At 53.4% G+C, this 14672-nt stretch overlaps 1 protein-coding gene across 2 annotated transcripts in view; it reads left to right on the forward strand.

Annotated features, from left to right (window-relative positions):
• Nucleotides 1–2857, forward strand: part of EFL1 (elongation factor like GTPase 1) — a 41059-nt gene extending 38202 nt beyond the window's left edge. For both annotated transcript variants that reach the window (XM_084869056.1, XM_084869057.1), the window contains exons 19-20: nt 366–550; nt 1486–2857. In XM_084869056.1, the coding sequence (XP_084725182.1) occupies nt 366–550; nt 1486–1674 (374 nt within the window). In that variant the 3' untranslated portion in view covers nt 1675–2857. The remainder of the gene's footprint in view (nt 1–365; nt 551–1485) is intronic.
• Nucleotides 2858–14672: the final 11815 nt, after the last annotated feature.

Consider the following 14672-nt stretch of genomic DNA (forward strand, 5'->3'; position numbering starts at 1 on the left):
TGCCGTGGCTTCAGCATCGTGAGTGCCGGGTCCTCTGTGGTCTGGGGGTCCCAGAGCTGAAGGAGAGGCTCACAGGGCCTAAGGGCCTCGACATTTTTATTTTACTTTCATTGATCTCAGAGAGGGCGGGAGAGGGGGAGAGAAACATCCATGAGGAGAGAGAATCACGGATCGGCTGCCTCCTGCACACCCCCTGCTGGGGATGGAGCCCGCCACCCGGGCCTGTGCCCTGACCGGGGATGGAACCCGGGACCCTTCAGCCCCCAGGCCGACGCTCCATCCGCTGAGCCGCACCGGCCAGGGCGGAGACCACCGGGATGGGGGACGGGCGGTCCCGGGGCCGGGGTAAGAGGTGTGTGTTGCAGGCCGGGTGTACGCGGTGCTGTCCAAGCGGGAGGGCCGGGTGCTGCAGGAGGAGATGAAGGAGGGCACCGACGTGTTCTCCATCCGGGCCGCCCTGCCCGTGGCCGAGAGCTTCGGCTTCGCCGACGAGATCCGCAAGCGGACCAGCGGCCTGGCCAGCCCGCAGCTGGTCTTCAGCCACTGGGAGGTAACGGCCCCTTCCCCCCCCCCCTTCCGTCCCCTCTCTCCTCCCCCCTCCCCTCTCTACCCCCTTCCCGGCCCCTCTCTCCTCCCCCCTCCCCCTTCCTTTCCCTTCCCTCCTTCCACCCGCCGCTGTGCTTCCTGCGGCTGACGCCCAGGGTGGCGAGCCCCCTCCCTCTCCCTTCCCCCTTCCCCCTTCCCCCCTTTCCTCTTCTCTCCTCCCTCCTCCCTCCCTCTCCCCCCTCCCCCCGGCCCCTTTGGCCTCCCGATGGCTCCGCTGGTGAGAGGGACGGTCGGGAGGAGGCAGGCAGAGGATCAGGGGTCTCTCTGTCCGCGCCGAGGGCCCTCGGCCACGTGCTTATGGCACACCCCTCCTCCTCCTCCTCCTCCCTCCGGAGACACGGCGCAGATTCACCAAGGGCGTCACACACCTTCCAGAGCAGCGCTTTAAGGGACGTGCTTCCCAGGAAAAAGTGCTCTCCAGCCTTGAGAGGGGACTCTTGTCCGTCACCAGAAAGGAGCACTCACATCCACACGGCAGGGCAGGAAGACAGGGTGGGGACACGAGGCTGTTCCCTGGAAAGGGAGTCCAGGCTTTTTTTAAAAATTTTATTATTTTTTTAATATGTTTTTTTTTTTTTTATTGATTCTTTACAGAGAGGAAGGGAGAGGGATAGAGAGTTAGAAACATCAGTGAGAGAGAAACATCCATCAGCTGCCTCCAACACACACACACACACACACACACACACACACCGGGGATGTGCCCGCAACCAAGGTCCATGCCCTTGACCGGAATCGAACCCGGGACCCTTCGGTCCGCAGGCCGACGCTCTATCCACTGAGCCACACCGGTCTCGGCTACACTTCCATTCTTGTAGCTCGGCCCGGGGAGGGAAGCGGACCCTCCTGAAGGGCGCCTCCCGTCGCCCCCGCCCCCAGGTCATCCCCAGCGACCCGTTCTGGGTGCCGACCACGGAGGAGGAGTACCTGCACTTCGGCGAGAAGGCCGACTCGGAGAACCAGGCCCGCAAGTACGTGAACGCCGTGCGCCGGCGCAAGGGCCTCAGCGTGGAGGAGAAGATCGTGGAGCACGCCGAGAAGCAGCGCACCCTCAGCAAGAACAAGTAGCCCCCCCGCCCCCCTGGTCCCCAATAAACGCGCCCATGCGGCCCGACCGACCGACCGACCAGCTCTGTGTGCGCCCGCCCGCCGCCCGGCCACGGCCGCCGCCCGGTGGGGGTCAGTCCCGCCTGCAGGGTCCCCGGGTCACTCACTCCCACCTGTGCGTCCGCCACACCGAGCAGCCGCCCTACCTGCCCCCGCCTCACACCCCCACGTCACATCGCAAACATGCCCCGCAGCTCACCGCCCCGTATGGTCTGGAGCAGGGGTCTTCAAACTACGGCCCGCGGGCCACATGCGGCCCGCAGAGGAGTCTGATCCGGCCCGCCAGGTTTTTTGGGCAGTGAGCGCAGCCGAGGTGTTACAGTAGGAATTAGTAGTTCATATAGTCCGGCCCTCCAGCTCTCTGAGGGACCGTGATCTGGCCCCCACTTTACAAAGTTTGAGGACCCCTGGAGTGACCCCGCTTTGTTTATGGATTTCAGAGAGGGAGAGGGGGAGAGAGAGAGAAACATCCATGAGGAGAGAGAATCACGCATCGGCCGCCTCCTGCACGCCCGCCCCACGCTGGGGACCGAGCTCGCCACCCGGGCCTGTGGCCCCGATCGGAATCGAACCCGGGTCCCTGCAGTCCGCAGGCTGACTCAGCCGTAGCCACCGAGACACACCGGCCAGTGCGCAAGAGACCGGCCGTATTTAGTTCACATCACTGTTCCGGCCGACCCGTCTTACGTTCGTTTGTCTAGAAAACAATCCGGTGTTCACTGGTTAAGCTGTAAGCCCATCTTATTTTCCCTCGTAAGTCACCTCACTCTTATTTAAACGAGTGTTCGTGAAAGCTAGGGTCCGTACCCTTTTCTTCAAAAAAAAAAAAAAAAAGGAAATTTTTCTATCGTTCTGGGCGGTTTCTTTGTAGCCCTGATCAAGGGATAGTAGCTAAGGTGGCGGGATCATTGCCTTCATTGTAAACCTTTTCAGGAATCCCCGTTTCCGTGCCCTGTGGAGAGATTCCCACGGAAGGAACAGATGCGATTCAGTAAAAAGCGGGTTTTGTGGTTTTTGAAGTTGCGCTAATAATTTGCACAGCCGCTTAAAAGAAGGGATTCAAAAACGCATAAAATATCGGGCCAGACCTTGTTTTCGAAGTGTTTCCAAAGGTTTTTTATAAAATATACTAGATCATTCTTCATACGAGTTGCAGACATTTTAACTTCCCTTTTTTTTTTTTATTTATCGAATACTTTTATTGATGTCAGAGAGGAAGGGAGAGGGAGAGAGAGAGAGAATCATCCGTGACGAGAGAGAATCATGGATTGGCTGCCTCCTGCACGGCCCCACCCTGGGGATCAGGCCCGCAATCCGGGCCTGTGCCCTTGACCGGGAATCGAACCTGGGACCCTTCAGTCTGCAGGCCGGCGCTCTATCCAGTGAGCCACACCGGCTGGGGATTAACTCTCATCCTCAGAGCCCTGGCATCGGCGATCCGGTCTCTGTGACCCGGACTCTGTGGGGCCAGTGATGCCTGACTGAGCGGACGGGTGCTGACATCTGGGCTGACCGAGGGGGTCGTCCCCCCCCCGCGGGCTCTTCCGAAAACAGGAAACTCGTGGGAGGAGCCTGCACAGTGATCGGCAGCCTTCATTCAGAGTGCAGACGCGCTGTGACCGAACCCTGAGCCCTGGCCGGTGTGGCTCAGTGGGTAGAGCATCAGCCTGCAGACCACAGGGTCCCGGGTCGGATTCCGGTCAAGGGCACGTACCAGAGTTGCAGGCTCCTCCCCAGCCCGGGCCCTGGTCCAGACACAGCCCATCAGTGTGTTTCTCTCACATGGACATTTCTCTCTGTCTTTCCCTCTCTCAAAAAAAAAAAAAATCAATGGAAAAATATCCTCTGGCGAGGATTTAAAAATAACAATAATAATAAAAATAAATAGGCCGAAACCGGTTTGGCTCAGTGGATAGAGCATCGGCCTGCAGACTGAAGGTATCCTGGGTTTGATTTCGGTCAAAGGCATGTGCCTCGGTTGTGGGCACATCCCCAGTGGGGAGCGTGCAGGAGGCAGCTGATGGGTGTTTCTCTCTCATCGATGTTTCTAGCTCCCGCTCCCTCTCTCTTCCTCTCTGTAAAAAAAATCAATAAAATATATATTTTTAAAAATAAAAATGGGTTTTGTTGTTTTTGATGCTGCACTAATCATTTGTACCTCCACTTAAAAGGATTCTTCTTCAAAACACATAAAACGGCCGAAACCAGTTTTCCTCAGTGAATAGAGCATCGGCCTGGGGACTGAAAGGTCCTGGGGGGTTCGATTCTGGTCAAGGGCATGGACCTTGGTTGCGGGCACATCCCCAGTGGCGGGTGTGCAAGAGGCAGCTGATTGATGATTCTCACCAGTGTTTCTAACTCTCTATCCCTCTCTCTTCCTCTCTGCAAAAAAAAAAATAAATCAATAAAATATATTTAAAAACAAAAACATAACCAAGACCGGTTTGGCTCAATGGATAGAGCGTCGGCTTGGGGACCGAAGGGACCCGGGTTCGATTCCGGTCAAGGGCATGTACCTTGGTTGCGGGCATATCCCCAGTGAGGGGTGTGCAAGAGGCAGCTGATCGATGACTCTCTCTCATCGATGTTTCTAGCTCTCTATCTCTCTCCCTTCCTGTCTGTACAAAATCAATAAAATATATTTTTAATAAAAACAAAAACAAAACACAAACTGCTCATCAAGATAAAAACAAGACATCCTTGCGGGCACATTCCCATCATGGGGTGTACGAGAGGCAGCTGGTCCAAGTTTCTCCGTCATCGATGTTTCTAGCTCTCTATCGCTCTCCCGTCCTCTCTGTAAAAAAAATCAATAAAATATATTGACATCCTGCTGGCACAGCCAGACATGGCGGGGACGGGCCTGGCCAGCCCGGGCCTCCCCTCTGGCTGTGAGAACGTGCTCCGTCCCCCCACGTGGGTGACTTCTCAAGGGTGACCTCACCCTTCACACCGCCTCTGGCCTTCCTGAGGGACCCCCCAATCCCCTTACTCTCCCCCCCACACCCCCGTCTGGAGCGGAGGCGGGATCTCTCAAGCCAGCCTGGTGTGTCCAAAAAGACAAGCTGTTTTCCTCGTGGCTCCTCACCCCCCTCTGTGGCCTGGCCCTCGCGTGGCCCCGGGCACGTGGCCGTGGCTCCCTGGCCCTGCGGCCGGCCTTCCTGGACTCCCAGGCCATCCGGGGCCAAGCCGCTTGGAAAGAGGTTCCCGAAAGGCCGGGGGAGGGGGGGGGAGGAGTCTGGTTCCCGCTGGGCCCCACGCGGGGAAACATCTGGTCCCGATTAGGACATCTGAGATGGTTTTCAAAACACCCTGCTCGGACGGGGGGGGGGTGGGTACGCTGCTCGGACCCGGGGGCCGGGACACGGAGCGAGGGAGGCACCTTGGGGACCGCGGGGGAAACCCCGGCAGGCCTGTGTGTTGGGTGGTGATGAGAAATTAGCGTGCGCCCGGCCAGTGTGGCTCAGTGGGTAGAGCGTCGGCCTGTGGACTGAAGGGTCCCGGGTTTGATTCCCGGTCAAGGGCACAGGCCCGGGTTGCGGGCTCGATCCCCAGTCTGGGGCGTGCAGGAGGCAGCTGGACCACGATTCTCTCTCCTCATGGATGCTTCTCTCCCTCTCCTTTCCTCTCTGCAACCAATAAGCGTATGTTGCCGAAACCAGTGTTGCTCAGTGGATAGAGCGTCGGTCTGCGGACTGAAAGGTCCCGGGTTCGATTCCAGTCAAGGGCACGGACCTTGGTTGCGGGCACATCCCCAGTAGGGGGTGTGCTCAAGAGGCAGCTGATCGATGATTCTCTCTCATCGGTGTTTCTAACTATCCCTCTTCCTCTCTGTAAAAAATCAATAAAATATATTTTATATATATATATATATATATATATATATATATATATATATATATATATATATGGGTCCTGAGTTCAATTCCTGTGCCCGGGCTCCATCCCCAGTGTGGGGCGGAGGTAGCTGATCCATGGTTCTCATCATTGATGTTTTTCTCTCTCCTTCTCCCTTCCTCTCTAAAATCAATGAACATCTATAATAATTAAAGGGTAATATGCTAATGAGACCGAACATCTTCCAGCCACGGTGGTGTTTGCCAAGGCAGAAGTGGTTGGGAGCGATCAGGCCGGCAGGGGAGGGCAGTTAGGGGGATCAGGCAGGCAGGGGAGGGCAGTTAGGGGCGATCGGGCAGGCAGGGGAGGGCAGTTAGGGGCGATCGGGCAGGCAGGGGAGAGCAGTTAGGGGCGATCAGGCCTGCAGGCGAGGGCAGTTAGGGGTGATCAGGCCTGCAGGGGAGGACAGTTAGGGGCGATCAGGTGGGGACAGGGGAGAGCAGTTAGGGGTGATCAGGCAGGCAGGGGAGGGCAGTTAGGGGCGATCAGGCTGGCAGGGGAGGGCAGTTAGGGGCGATCAGGCAGGCAGGGGAGGGCAGTTAGGGGCGATCAGGCAGGCAGCGGAGGGCAGTTAGGGGTGATCAGGCCTGCAGGGGAGGGCAGTTAGGGGGCAATCAGGCAGGCAGCGGAGGGCAGTTAGGGGGCAATCAGGCAGGCAGACAGGTGAGCGGTTAGAAGCCAGTGGTCCCAGGTTGCGAGAGGGGTGTCCCCTCAGGAGTTCCGGATTGGAGAGGGTGCAGGCTGGGCTGAGGGACGCCCCCCTTCCTGCGCACGAATTTTGTGCACCGAGCCTCTAGTATTTTTTATTTTTTAAAGAAGAGGATGATGAAGTTTGGGGGAGGAAATTGCCTCCGATGCCCCCGCAGAGGATGGGGTGGGGGTCGTCCTGGCCTCGCGAGGTTCCGCCGGGAGCAGCCGCCGGGCCATCCTCGGGCGGGAGGCCAGGGCGGCTCAGCAGTCGGGGCAGACGCCCTGGCTCGGCTCCTGGCTTGTCTGTGACCAGCAGGGCGCTCAGCCACTCCCTCCCTTTCCCATCTGAACGCAGGCCAGCGGCCGCGTAATTAGAAGCTTTGCCTTTGAGGACCGCCCGGGGTCAGCCAGCATCCCACCTTCTTAGCTCGGCTCACTCCTGGGCCCACGTCCGGGGCCTCCGATGTGTCTCTGCCTCGCCACCGCGCGCGACGGGAAATGAATGTGCACTTACCCGCGAAGCCCTCACTTGACTTCCCTTCTCTTTCTTTTTCTTTTTTTAATTCTCACCCGAGGATGTTGATTTAGAAACATTTTTTTTCCTGCCCTAACAGCTGTGGCTCAGTAGATAGAGCGTCGGCCTGCGGACTGAAGGGTCCCGGGTTCAATTCCGGTCAAGGGCATGGACCTTGGTTGCGGGCACATCCCCAGTGGGGGGCGTGCAGGAGGCAGCTGATGGATGTTTCTCTCTCATCGATGTTTCTCGCTCTCTGTCCCTCTCCCTTCCTCTCGGTAAAAAAAAAAAAAAAATCAATAAAATATATATATTTAAAAAAAAACTTTTTAATTGATGTCAGAGAGGAAGGGAGAGGGAGAGAAAGAGAGAGAACCATCCATGAGGAGAGAGAATCATAGATGGGCTCCCTCCTGCACGCCCCGCACTGAGGATCCAGCCCACAACCCGGGCATGTGCTCCGCCCAGGAATCGAACCCGGGACCCTTCAGTCCGCAAGCCGGCGCTCTATCCACTGAGCCACACCAGCCAGGGCTCCGTTGATTTTTAGAGGGAGTGGGACACAGAGAAACATCCATGTGAGAGAGAGAGAGAGAAACATGGATGGGTTGCCTCTCACACGTGCCCTGATCGGGACCAGGGGTCGAGTCTGCAACCGAGGCCCGTGCCCTTGACCGGAATCAAACCCGGGACCCTTCGGTCCTTGGGACGGCGCGCTATCCACTGAGCAACATCAGCCAGGCCGGTCTCACATGAATTTTTTTTTTTTTTTTTTAAGTGTTCACCGTGAGGCTGGGAGAATGTCAGCCCCTCCACTCAGCTCTGAAGCCGGGACATGCCTGGTGGCCGGGGGCCAGGGCAGCTTGTACCCTCTGCCAGGACTGTAGGCAGGGGGCAGCGCCTGGGAAACGGTCATATCACTAGAGGCCTAGGGGGTGGAGGCCGTTCAGAGCAGCCTCGGGCATCCCTCCTGTGGGTACGTCTCACCTCCTGCCTCGCGTGTTGGCTGGGACTGAGGACACAGGCCCGGGTGGCGGGCTCCATCCCCAGCCGGGGGGGAGGCGTGCAGGAGGCAGCCGATCCGTGATTCTCTCTCATCATGGGTGTTTCTCTCTCTCTCTCCCTCTCTCTTGCTTTCTGAAATCAACAGAAATATACACCGAGTGACCAGATGATGATGATCTCTGGACGCATAATCATCCGGCCACTCCGTGTCTGTCCTCTAGAATAAAAGGCTAATATGCAGCCGAAGCCGGTTTGGCTCAGTGGTAGAGCGTCGGTCCGCGGACTGAAAGGTCCCGGGTTCGATTCCGGTCAAGGGCATGTACATTGGTTGCGGGCACATCCCGGGTAGGGGGTGTGCAAGAGGCAGCTGATCAATGATTCTTTCTCATCGACGTTTCTAGCTCTCTATCTCTCTCCCTTCCTCTCTGTTAAAAATCAATAAAAAATATATATATTTAAAAGGCTAATATGCAAATGGTCCCCTCGGCCAGGAGTTCGACCAGCAGGCAGGCTGGACAACCGCCCATGTCCCCTCCCCCTGGTCAGGCTGGTGGGTCCCACCCACACATATATATGTGTGTGTGTGTGTGTGTGTGTATACATGTATATGTGTATATGTGTATATATGTATACACACACATATATATATGTATATATATATACATATATATATATGTGTGTGTGTATACATATATACACATACATACATACACACGGAGTGGCCAGATTATTATGCATTCAGAGATTATCATCATCTGGCCACTCAGTGTGTATTTTTTTTTTAAATGAGAAGAGCGGAAACCGGTGTGGCTCAGTGGATAGAGCATCGGCCTGCGGACTGAAGGGTCCCGGGTTCGATTCCGGTCAAGGGCATGGACCTTGGTTGCGGGCACATCCCCGGTAGGGGGTGTGCAGGAGGCAGCTGGTTGATGTTTCTCTCTCATTGACGTTTCTAGCTCTCTATCCCTCTCTCTGTAAAAAAAAAATCAATAAAAATATATTAAAAAGAAAGATAGAAAGAAATCTCACAACACTGCTCAGTGGTTAGTGTTGGCCTGCAGACTGAAGAGTCACGGGTTTTTGATTTCCCTTTTTTTAAAAAAAAAAAATATATATATTTTATTGATTTTTTACAGAGAGGAAGGGAGAGGGATAGAGAGCTAGAAACATCGATGAGAGAGAAATATTGACCATATGCCCCCTGCACACACCCCACCTGGATGTGCCTGCAACCAAGGTCCATGCCCTTGACCGGAATCAAACCCGGGACCCTTCAGGCCGCAGACCGACGCTCTATCCACTGAGCTACACTGGCCTCGACTCTTTTCCCTTTTCAATATATTTTTTGTATTGATACCAGAGAGGAAGGGAGAGGGAGAGAGAGATAGAAATATCCATGATGAGAGAGAATCACAGATCGGCTGCCTCCTGCACACACACCCACACACACACACACACACACACACACACACACACACACACCCTCCCCTCCAGGGATGGAGCCCGCCACCAGGGCTTGTGCCCTGACCGGGAATCGAACCGTGACCTCCTGGTTCCTAGGTTGACGCTCCCGGGTCCCTCTCGTGGTGCCTGCCACCCTCGGGGGCGAGGGGTGCCCCGGGGTGAGCTGACCCTGCCCGCCCCGGCTGAGCCCGGCCGGATTGTCACTGACACCCGACACATGAAGGAAAGAGTCACGTGACCCTAACACTCCCTATTTTCAGGCCAGGCTGTGTGTGTTCACACCAGGGCCTCCTGGGTCCGCGGCCCCGTCTGGGCGACGGTTTCCTTTGAAAGTTCTATTTTTTCCCCTTTTCGTAGAAACAGCTGACTTTGAGTTTGTGGTCGGGTGTGTTTTTTTTTCCCTTTCTTTCTTTTGAAAAGAAGAGGCTGCGTTTGAACTTTAGAACCGAAAGATGTCTGGCCCAGAGCAACCACGTGGACAAGATTTTAGGAAATCTTACAGGGGCCGGGCGGGCGTGGCTCCGTGGCTGAGCGTCCACCTGGGAACCAGGAGGTCAGGGTTCGATTCCCGGTCAAGGATGGCAGGCTCCATCCCCAGTGGGGGGGGCGTGCAAGATACAAATATTTAAATGAGGACACAGGATCCAAATCATCGATGTTTCTATCTCTCATCACCGATGTTTCTATCTCTCCTTCTCCCTTCCCCTCTGACATCAATAAAAACCCTATAGAATAGCTGAGACTGGTTTGGCTCAGTGGTAGAGCATCGGTTTGCGGACTGAAAGGTCCTGGGTTCGATTCCAGTGAGAGGCATGTACGATGGTTGCGGGCACATCCCCAGTAGGGGGTGTGCAAGAGGCAGCTGGTCTCATCGACGTTTCTAGCTCTGTCTCTCTCCCTTCCTCTCTGTAAAAATCAATAAAATGTATATATTTTTTTAAAAAACCCTATAGAATAAAAGCCTACTATGCTAAGCATCCAACTGTTCGCTTGACCACATGACCAGTCGCTATGGTGCACACTGACCACCCGGGGGCAGATTCTCTGACCGGTAGGTTAGCTTGCTGCTGGGGTCTGTCTCATTGGGACTGGGTGAGATGGGCCGGACATGCCCTGGAGCCGTCCCCAGGCCCCTCTCCCCAACCGGGACCCCTCAGGGGATGTCAGAGAGCCAGTTTCAGCCTGAACCCCACTGGCCAGGCTGAGGGACCCCACGGGTGCACGAATCCATGCACTGGGCCTCTAGTATGTGTGTGTATATGTGTATGTGTATGTATATGTATATGTATGTGTATATGTATGTGTATGTGTATATGTATATGATCTCTGTATCTATATATCTATATCATCTCTATATCTCTATCTCTATACCTATACCTATACCAATACCTATATCTATATTATCTATATCTATATATCTATATCTATATCTATATCAATATCTATACCTATATCATCTCTATATCTCTATACCTACACCAATACCTATATCTATATATCTATATCAATATATCTATATCTATATCTATATCTATACCTATATCATCTCTATATCTCTATCTCTATACCTATACCAATACCTATATCTATATTATCTATATCTATATATCTATACCTATATCTATATCATCTCTATATCTCTATCTCTATCTCTATCTCTATACCTATACCAATACCTATATCTATATTATCTATATCTATATATCTATACCTATATCTATATCATCTCTATATCTCTATCTCTATCTCTATACCTATACCTATACCTATACCAATACCTATATCTATATTATCTATATCTATATATCTACGTATATCTATATCTATATCTATATCTATATCTATATCTATATCTATACCTATACCTATATCATCTCTATATCTCTATCTCTATACCTGTACCAATACCTATATCTATATTATCTATATCTATATATCGATATCTATATCTATACCTATAACTATATCATCTCTATATCTCTATCTCTATACCTATACCTATACTTATATCTATATTATCTATATCTATATATCATCTATATCTATATCCATATCCATATCTATATCTATATATTTATACCTATATCTATATATCTACATCTATATCTATCTATATCAATATATTTTTAATATATTTTTATTAATTTCAGAGAGGAAGGAAGAGGGAGAGATATAGAAACATAAATGAAAAGAGAGAATCATCCATCAGCTGCCTCCTGCACGCCCCCCACTGGGGATGGAGCCTGCAACCCGGGCCTGTGCCCTGACCGGGAATCGAACCCGGGACTCCCTCAGTCCGCAGGCCGACGCTCTACCCACCGAGCCAAACTGGCTAGGACTCTAGTACATTTTTTTTTTTTTTTTTTTTAAGAAAGAAAATTCTAGATCCCCTCCCCCCACCAAGACATGGAACAGAGGGGCTGACGTCTGAGTTGCTCTCGGCTCATCGCTGCCATCGCTGCGGCCTGCGGGCCTGGCCACAGACACGTGACCAGGGACAGCGGTGAGGGTGCTGGGCTGAGTCAGGCCTTCTGCTCGCCAGGGCCCCGGGGGGGACCCAGGGCAGAGCCCCCGAGAGGCCCCGCCCCTCGCTGCCTGCACTGCCCCTGCCCCTGCCCATGCCGGAGGAGGCCAGGGCTGTGCCTGTAGAATCTGCCTCCTGGGGTGGGTGGGGGGGAGGACCGGGCAGGGAGTGGGGAGGAGGGAGAGAGGGCCCACAGCAGGGGGTGCCATGTGAGCCCAGAGGAGGACACGGAGCAGCAGGTGGAAATCAGTGCCCCGGCAGGTCGGGGAAACCCACTGACCACCAGGGGGCAGCTCCTGCATGGAGCCGTCTGCCCCCTGGTGGTCAGTGCGCATCATAGCGACAGGTCATTCGGTCACTCGGCTTTTATTACGTAGGACTAGAGGCCCGGTGCATGAAAATTCATGCATTGGAGGGAGGGGGTCCCTCTGACCGGCCTGCCCCCTCTCACAGCCGGGAGCCCTCAGGGCGGGAGGTGACCCCGGGATCAGCGCCATCACACCTCTGCTGCTGCCACTGCCGGCAGTGCCAGCCTCGGCCGGCCCTGGTTACCTGGGCCTCGGGCAGCCCTGGGCAGCTGGGGGGCTGGGGGAACTGGGTGCTGCCATCTTGTGGCTGTGGGTGCTGCCATCTTTGAGAGTGTGACAGTCAATTAGCATATTCCCTCCTTACTGGCTGTGATGGCCTGAGGGTTAATTAGCATATATCCCCTCTTTTTTTTTAGATAGGATTGATTTCAGAGAGCAAGGGAGAGGGAGGGAGGGAGAGAGAGAAAGGAATATCCATGATAAGAGAGAATCATGGAGCCGAAACCAGCTTGGCTCAGTGGATGGAGCGTCGGCCTGCGGACTGAGGGGTCCCGGGTTCGATTCCGGTCAAGGGCATGCACCTTGGTTGCAGGCACATCCCCGGGGGGGGGGGGTGTGCAGGAGGCAGCTGATGGATGATTCTCTCTCATCGATGTTTCTAACTCTCTATCCCTCTCCTTTCCTCTCTGTAAAACATCAATAAAATATATTTATAAAAAATCAATAAAATATATTTTAAAAAAAAATAAAAAAGAGCCGGGACCGGTGTGGCTCAGTGGATAGAGCGTCGGCCTGCGGACTGAAAGGTCCCGGGTTCGATTCCCATCAAGGGCATGGACCTTGGTTGGGGGCACATCCCCAGTAGGGGGTGTGCAGGAGGCAACTGATGGATGATTCTCTCTCATCGATGTTTCTAACTCTCTATCCCTCTCCCTTCTTCTCTGTAAAATATCAATAAAATATATTAAAAAAAAAAAAGAAAAAGAAAGAGAGAGAGAGAGAGAGAGAGAGAGAGAGAGAGAGAGAGGGAGAGAGAGAGAATATCATGGATATTGATCCCCTAATGCGGATGGAGCCCCACACCCGGGCAGGTGTCCTTGACCGGGAATCGAACTGGGACCTCCCAGGTGGATGCTCACCGGCCTCAGTGAAAGACCACATCTCATTGTTTGAAAGCACAGCTGACGTGCCCCGCCCCGCTCTGGGCAATCTTCCCAGGTCCCTCCCCTCCGGGCCCGGGGCGCTGTGCAGGGGGCGGGGCCGTGTTCCTCCCCGCACCACACCGCGCCGTTAGCCGGGTCCGCTGTGCCCGCGATGCCAGAGCCGCCGAGGGAGCGTGGGCAGGCCGTTTTCCATGGGCCCCTGTATCTTTTCCCAGCTCCCGAGTCAGCAAACGTGAGCCGCTGTGAGGCCTCTGGAGACGAGTGCAAGGGGGTCTCACTAAGAGGGGTTGGTATTGTTTTTTTAAAAAAATATATTTTTAATTGATTTTTTTTTACAGAGAGGAAGGGAGAGGGACAGAGAGTTAGAAACATCGATGAGAGAGAATCATCGATCAGCTGCCTCCTGCACAACCCACCCCGCCCCCGCCGGGGATGTGCCCGCAACCAAGGCACATGCCCTTGACCGGAATCGAACCCAGGACCTTTCAGTCCACAGGCCAACGCTCTATCCACTGAGCCAAACCAGTTTCAGCATATATATATATATATATATATATATATATATATATATATGTATATATATGTGTATATATGTATATATGTATATATGTATATATGTATATATGTATATATGTATATATGTATATATGTATATATGTATATATGTATATGTACGTGTACATGTATATGTATTTATAAATATATTTTTTAAAGTATATTTTATTGATTTTACACAGAGAGGAATTGAGAGTGATAGAGAGTTAGAAACGTCGATGAGAGAGAAACATCGACCAGCTGCCTCTTGCACACCCCCCACTGGGGATGTGCCCGCAACCAAGGTACATGCCCTTGACCGGAATCGAACCTGAGACCTTTCAGTCTGTAGGCCAACACTCTATCCACTGAGCCAAACTGGTCTCGGCTTAAATATATTTTTATTGATTTTACACAGAGAGGAATTGACAGGGATAGAGAGCCAGAAACACGGATGAGAGAGAAACATTGATCAGCTGCCTCCTGCACATCCCCCCACCGGGGATGTGCCCGCAACCAAGGCACCTGGCCTTGACTGGAATCGAACCTGGGACCATTCAGTCCGCAGACCGACGCTCTGTCCACTGAGCCACACTGGTTTTGGCCTTTTTTTTTTTTTTTTTAAGTCTATTTTCACTAGAGGCCAGGTGCATGAATTCGTGCACGGCTGGGATCTGGCTGGCCCGCCCCGATGGGGGGCAATTGAGCCAGGCTGTCCAGGAAGGAAGGAAGGGGTTGTGGGCTTTTGGGGAGCTGGCCCCGCCCCCTCGTCGAACCCCTGGCTGACCTCCCAGTGGAACTCCTGGTCCAGGGGACAATTTGCATATTAGCCCTTTGTTATATAGGATGATTGTTTTCAG

Source organism: Pipistrellus hanaki (assembly GCF_964339955.1).
Source record: "Pipistrellus hanaki genome assembly, chromosome: 21".
NCBI classification, from domain to species: Eukaryota; Metazoa; Chordata; class Mammalia; order Chiroptera; family Vespertilionidae; genus Pipistrellus; species Pipistrellus hanaki.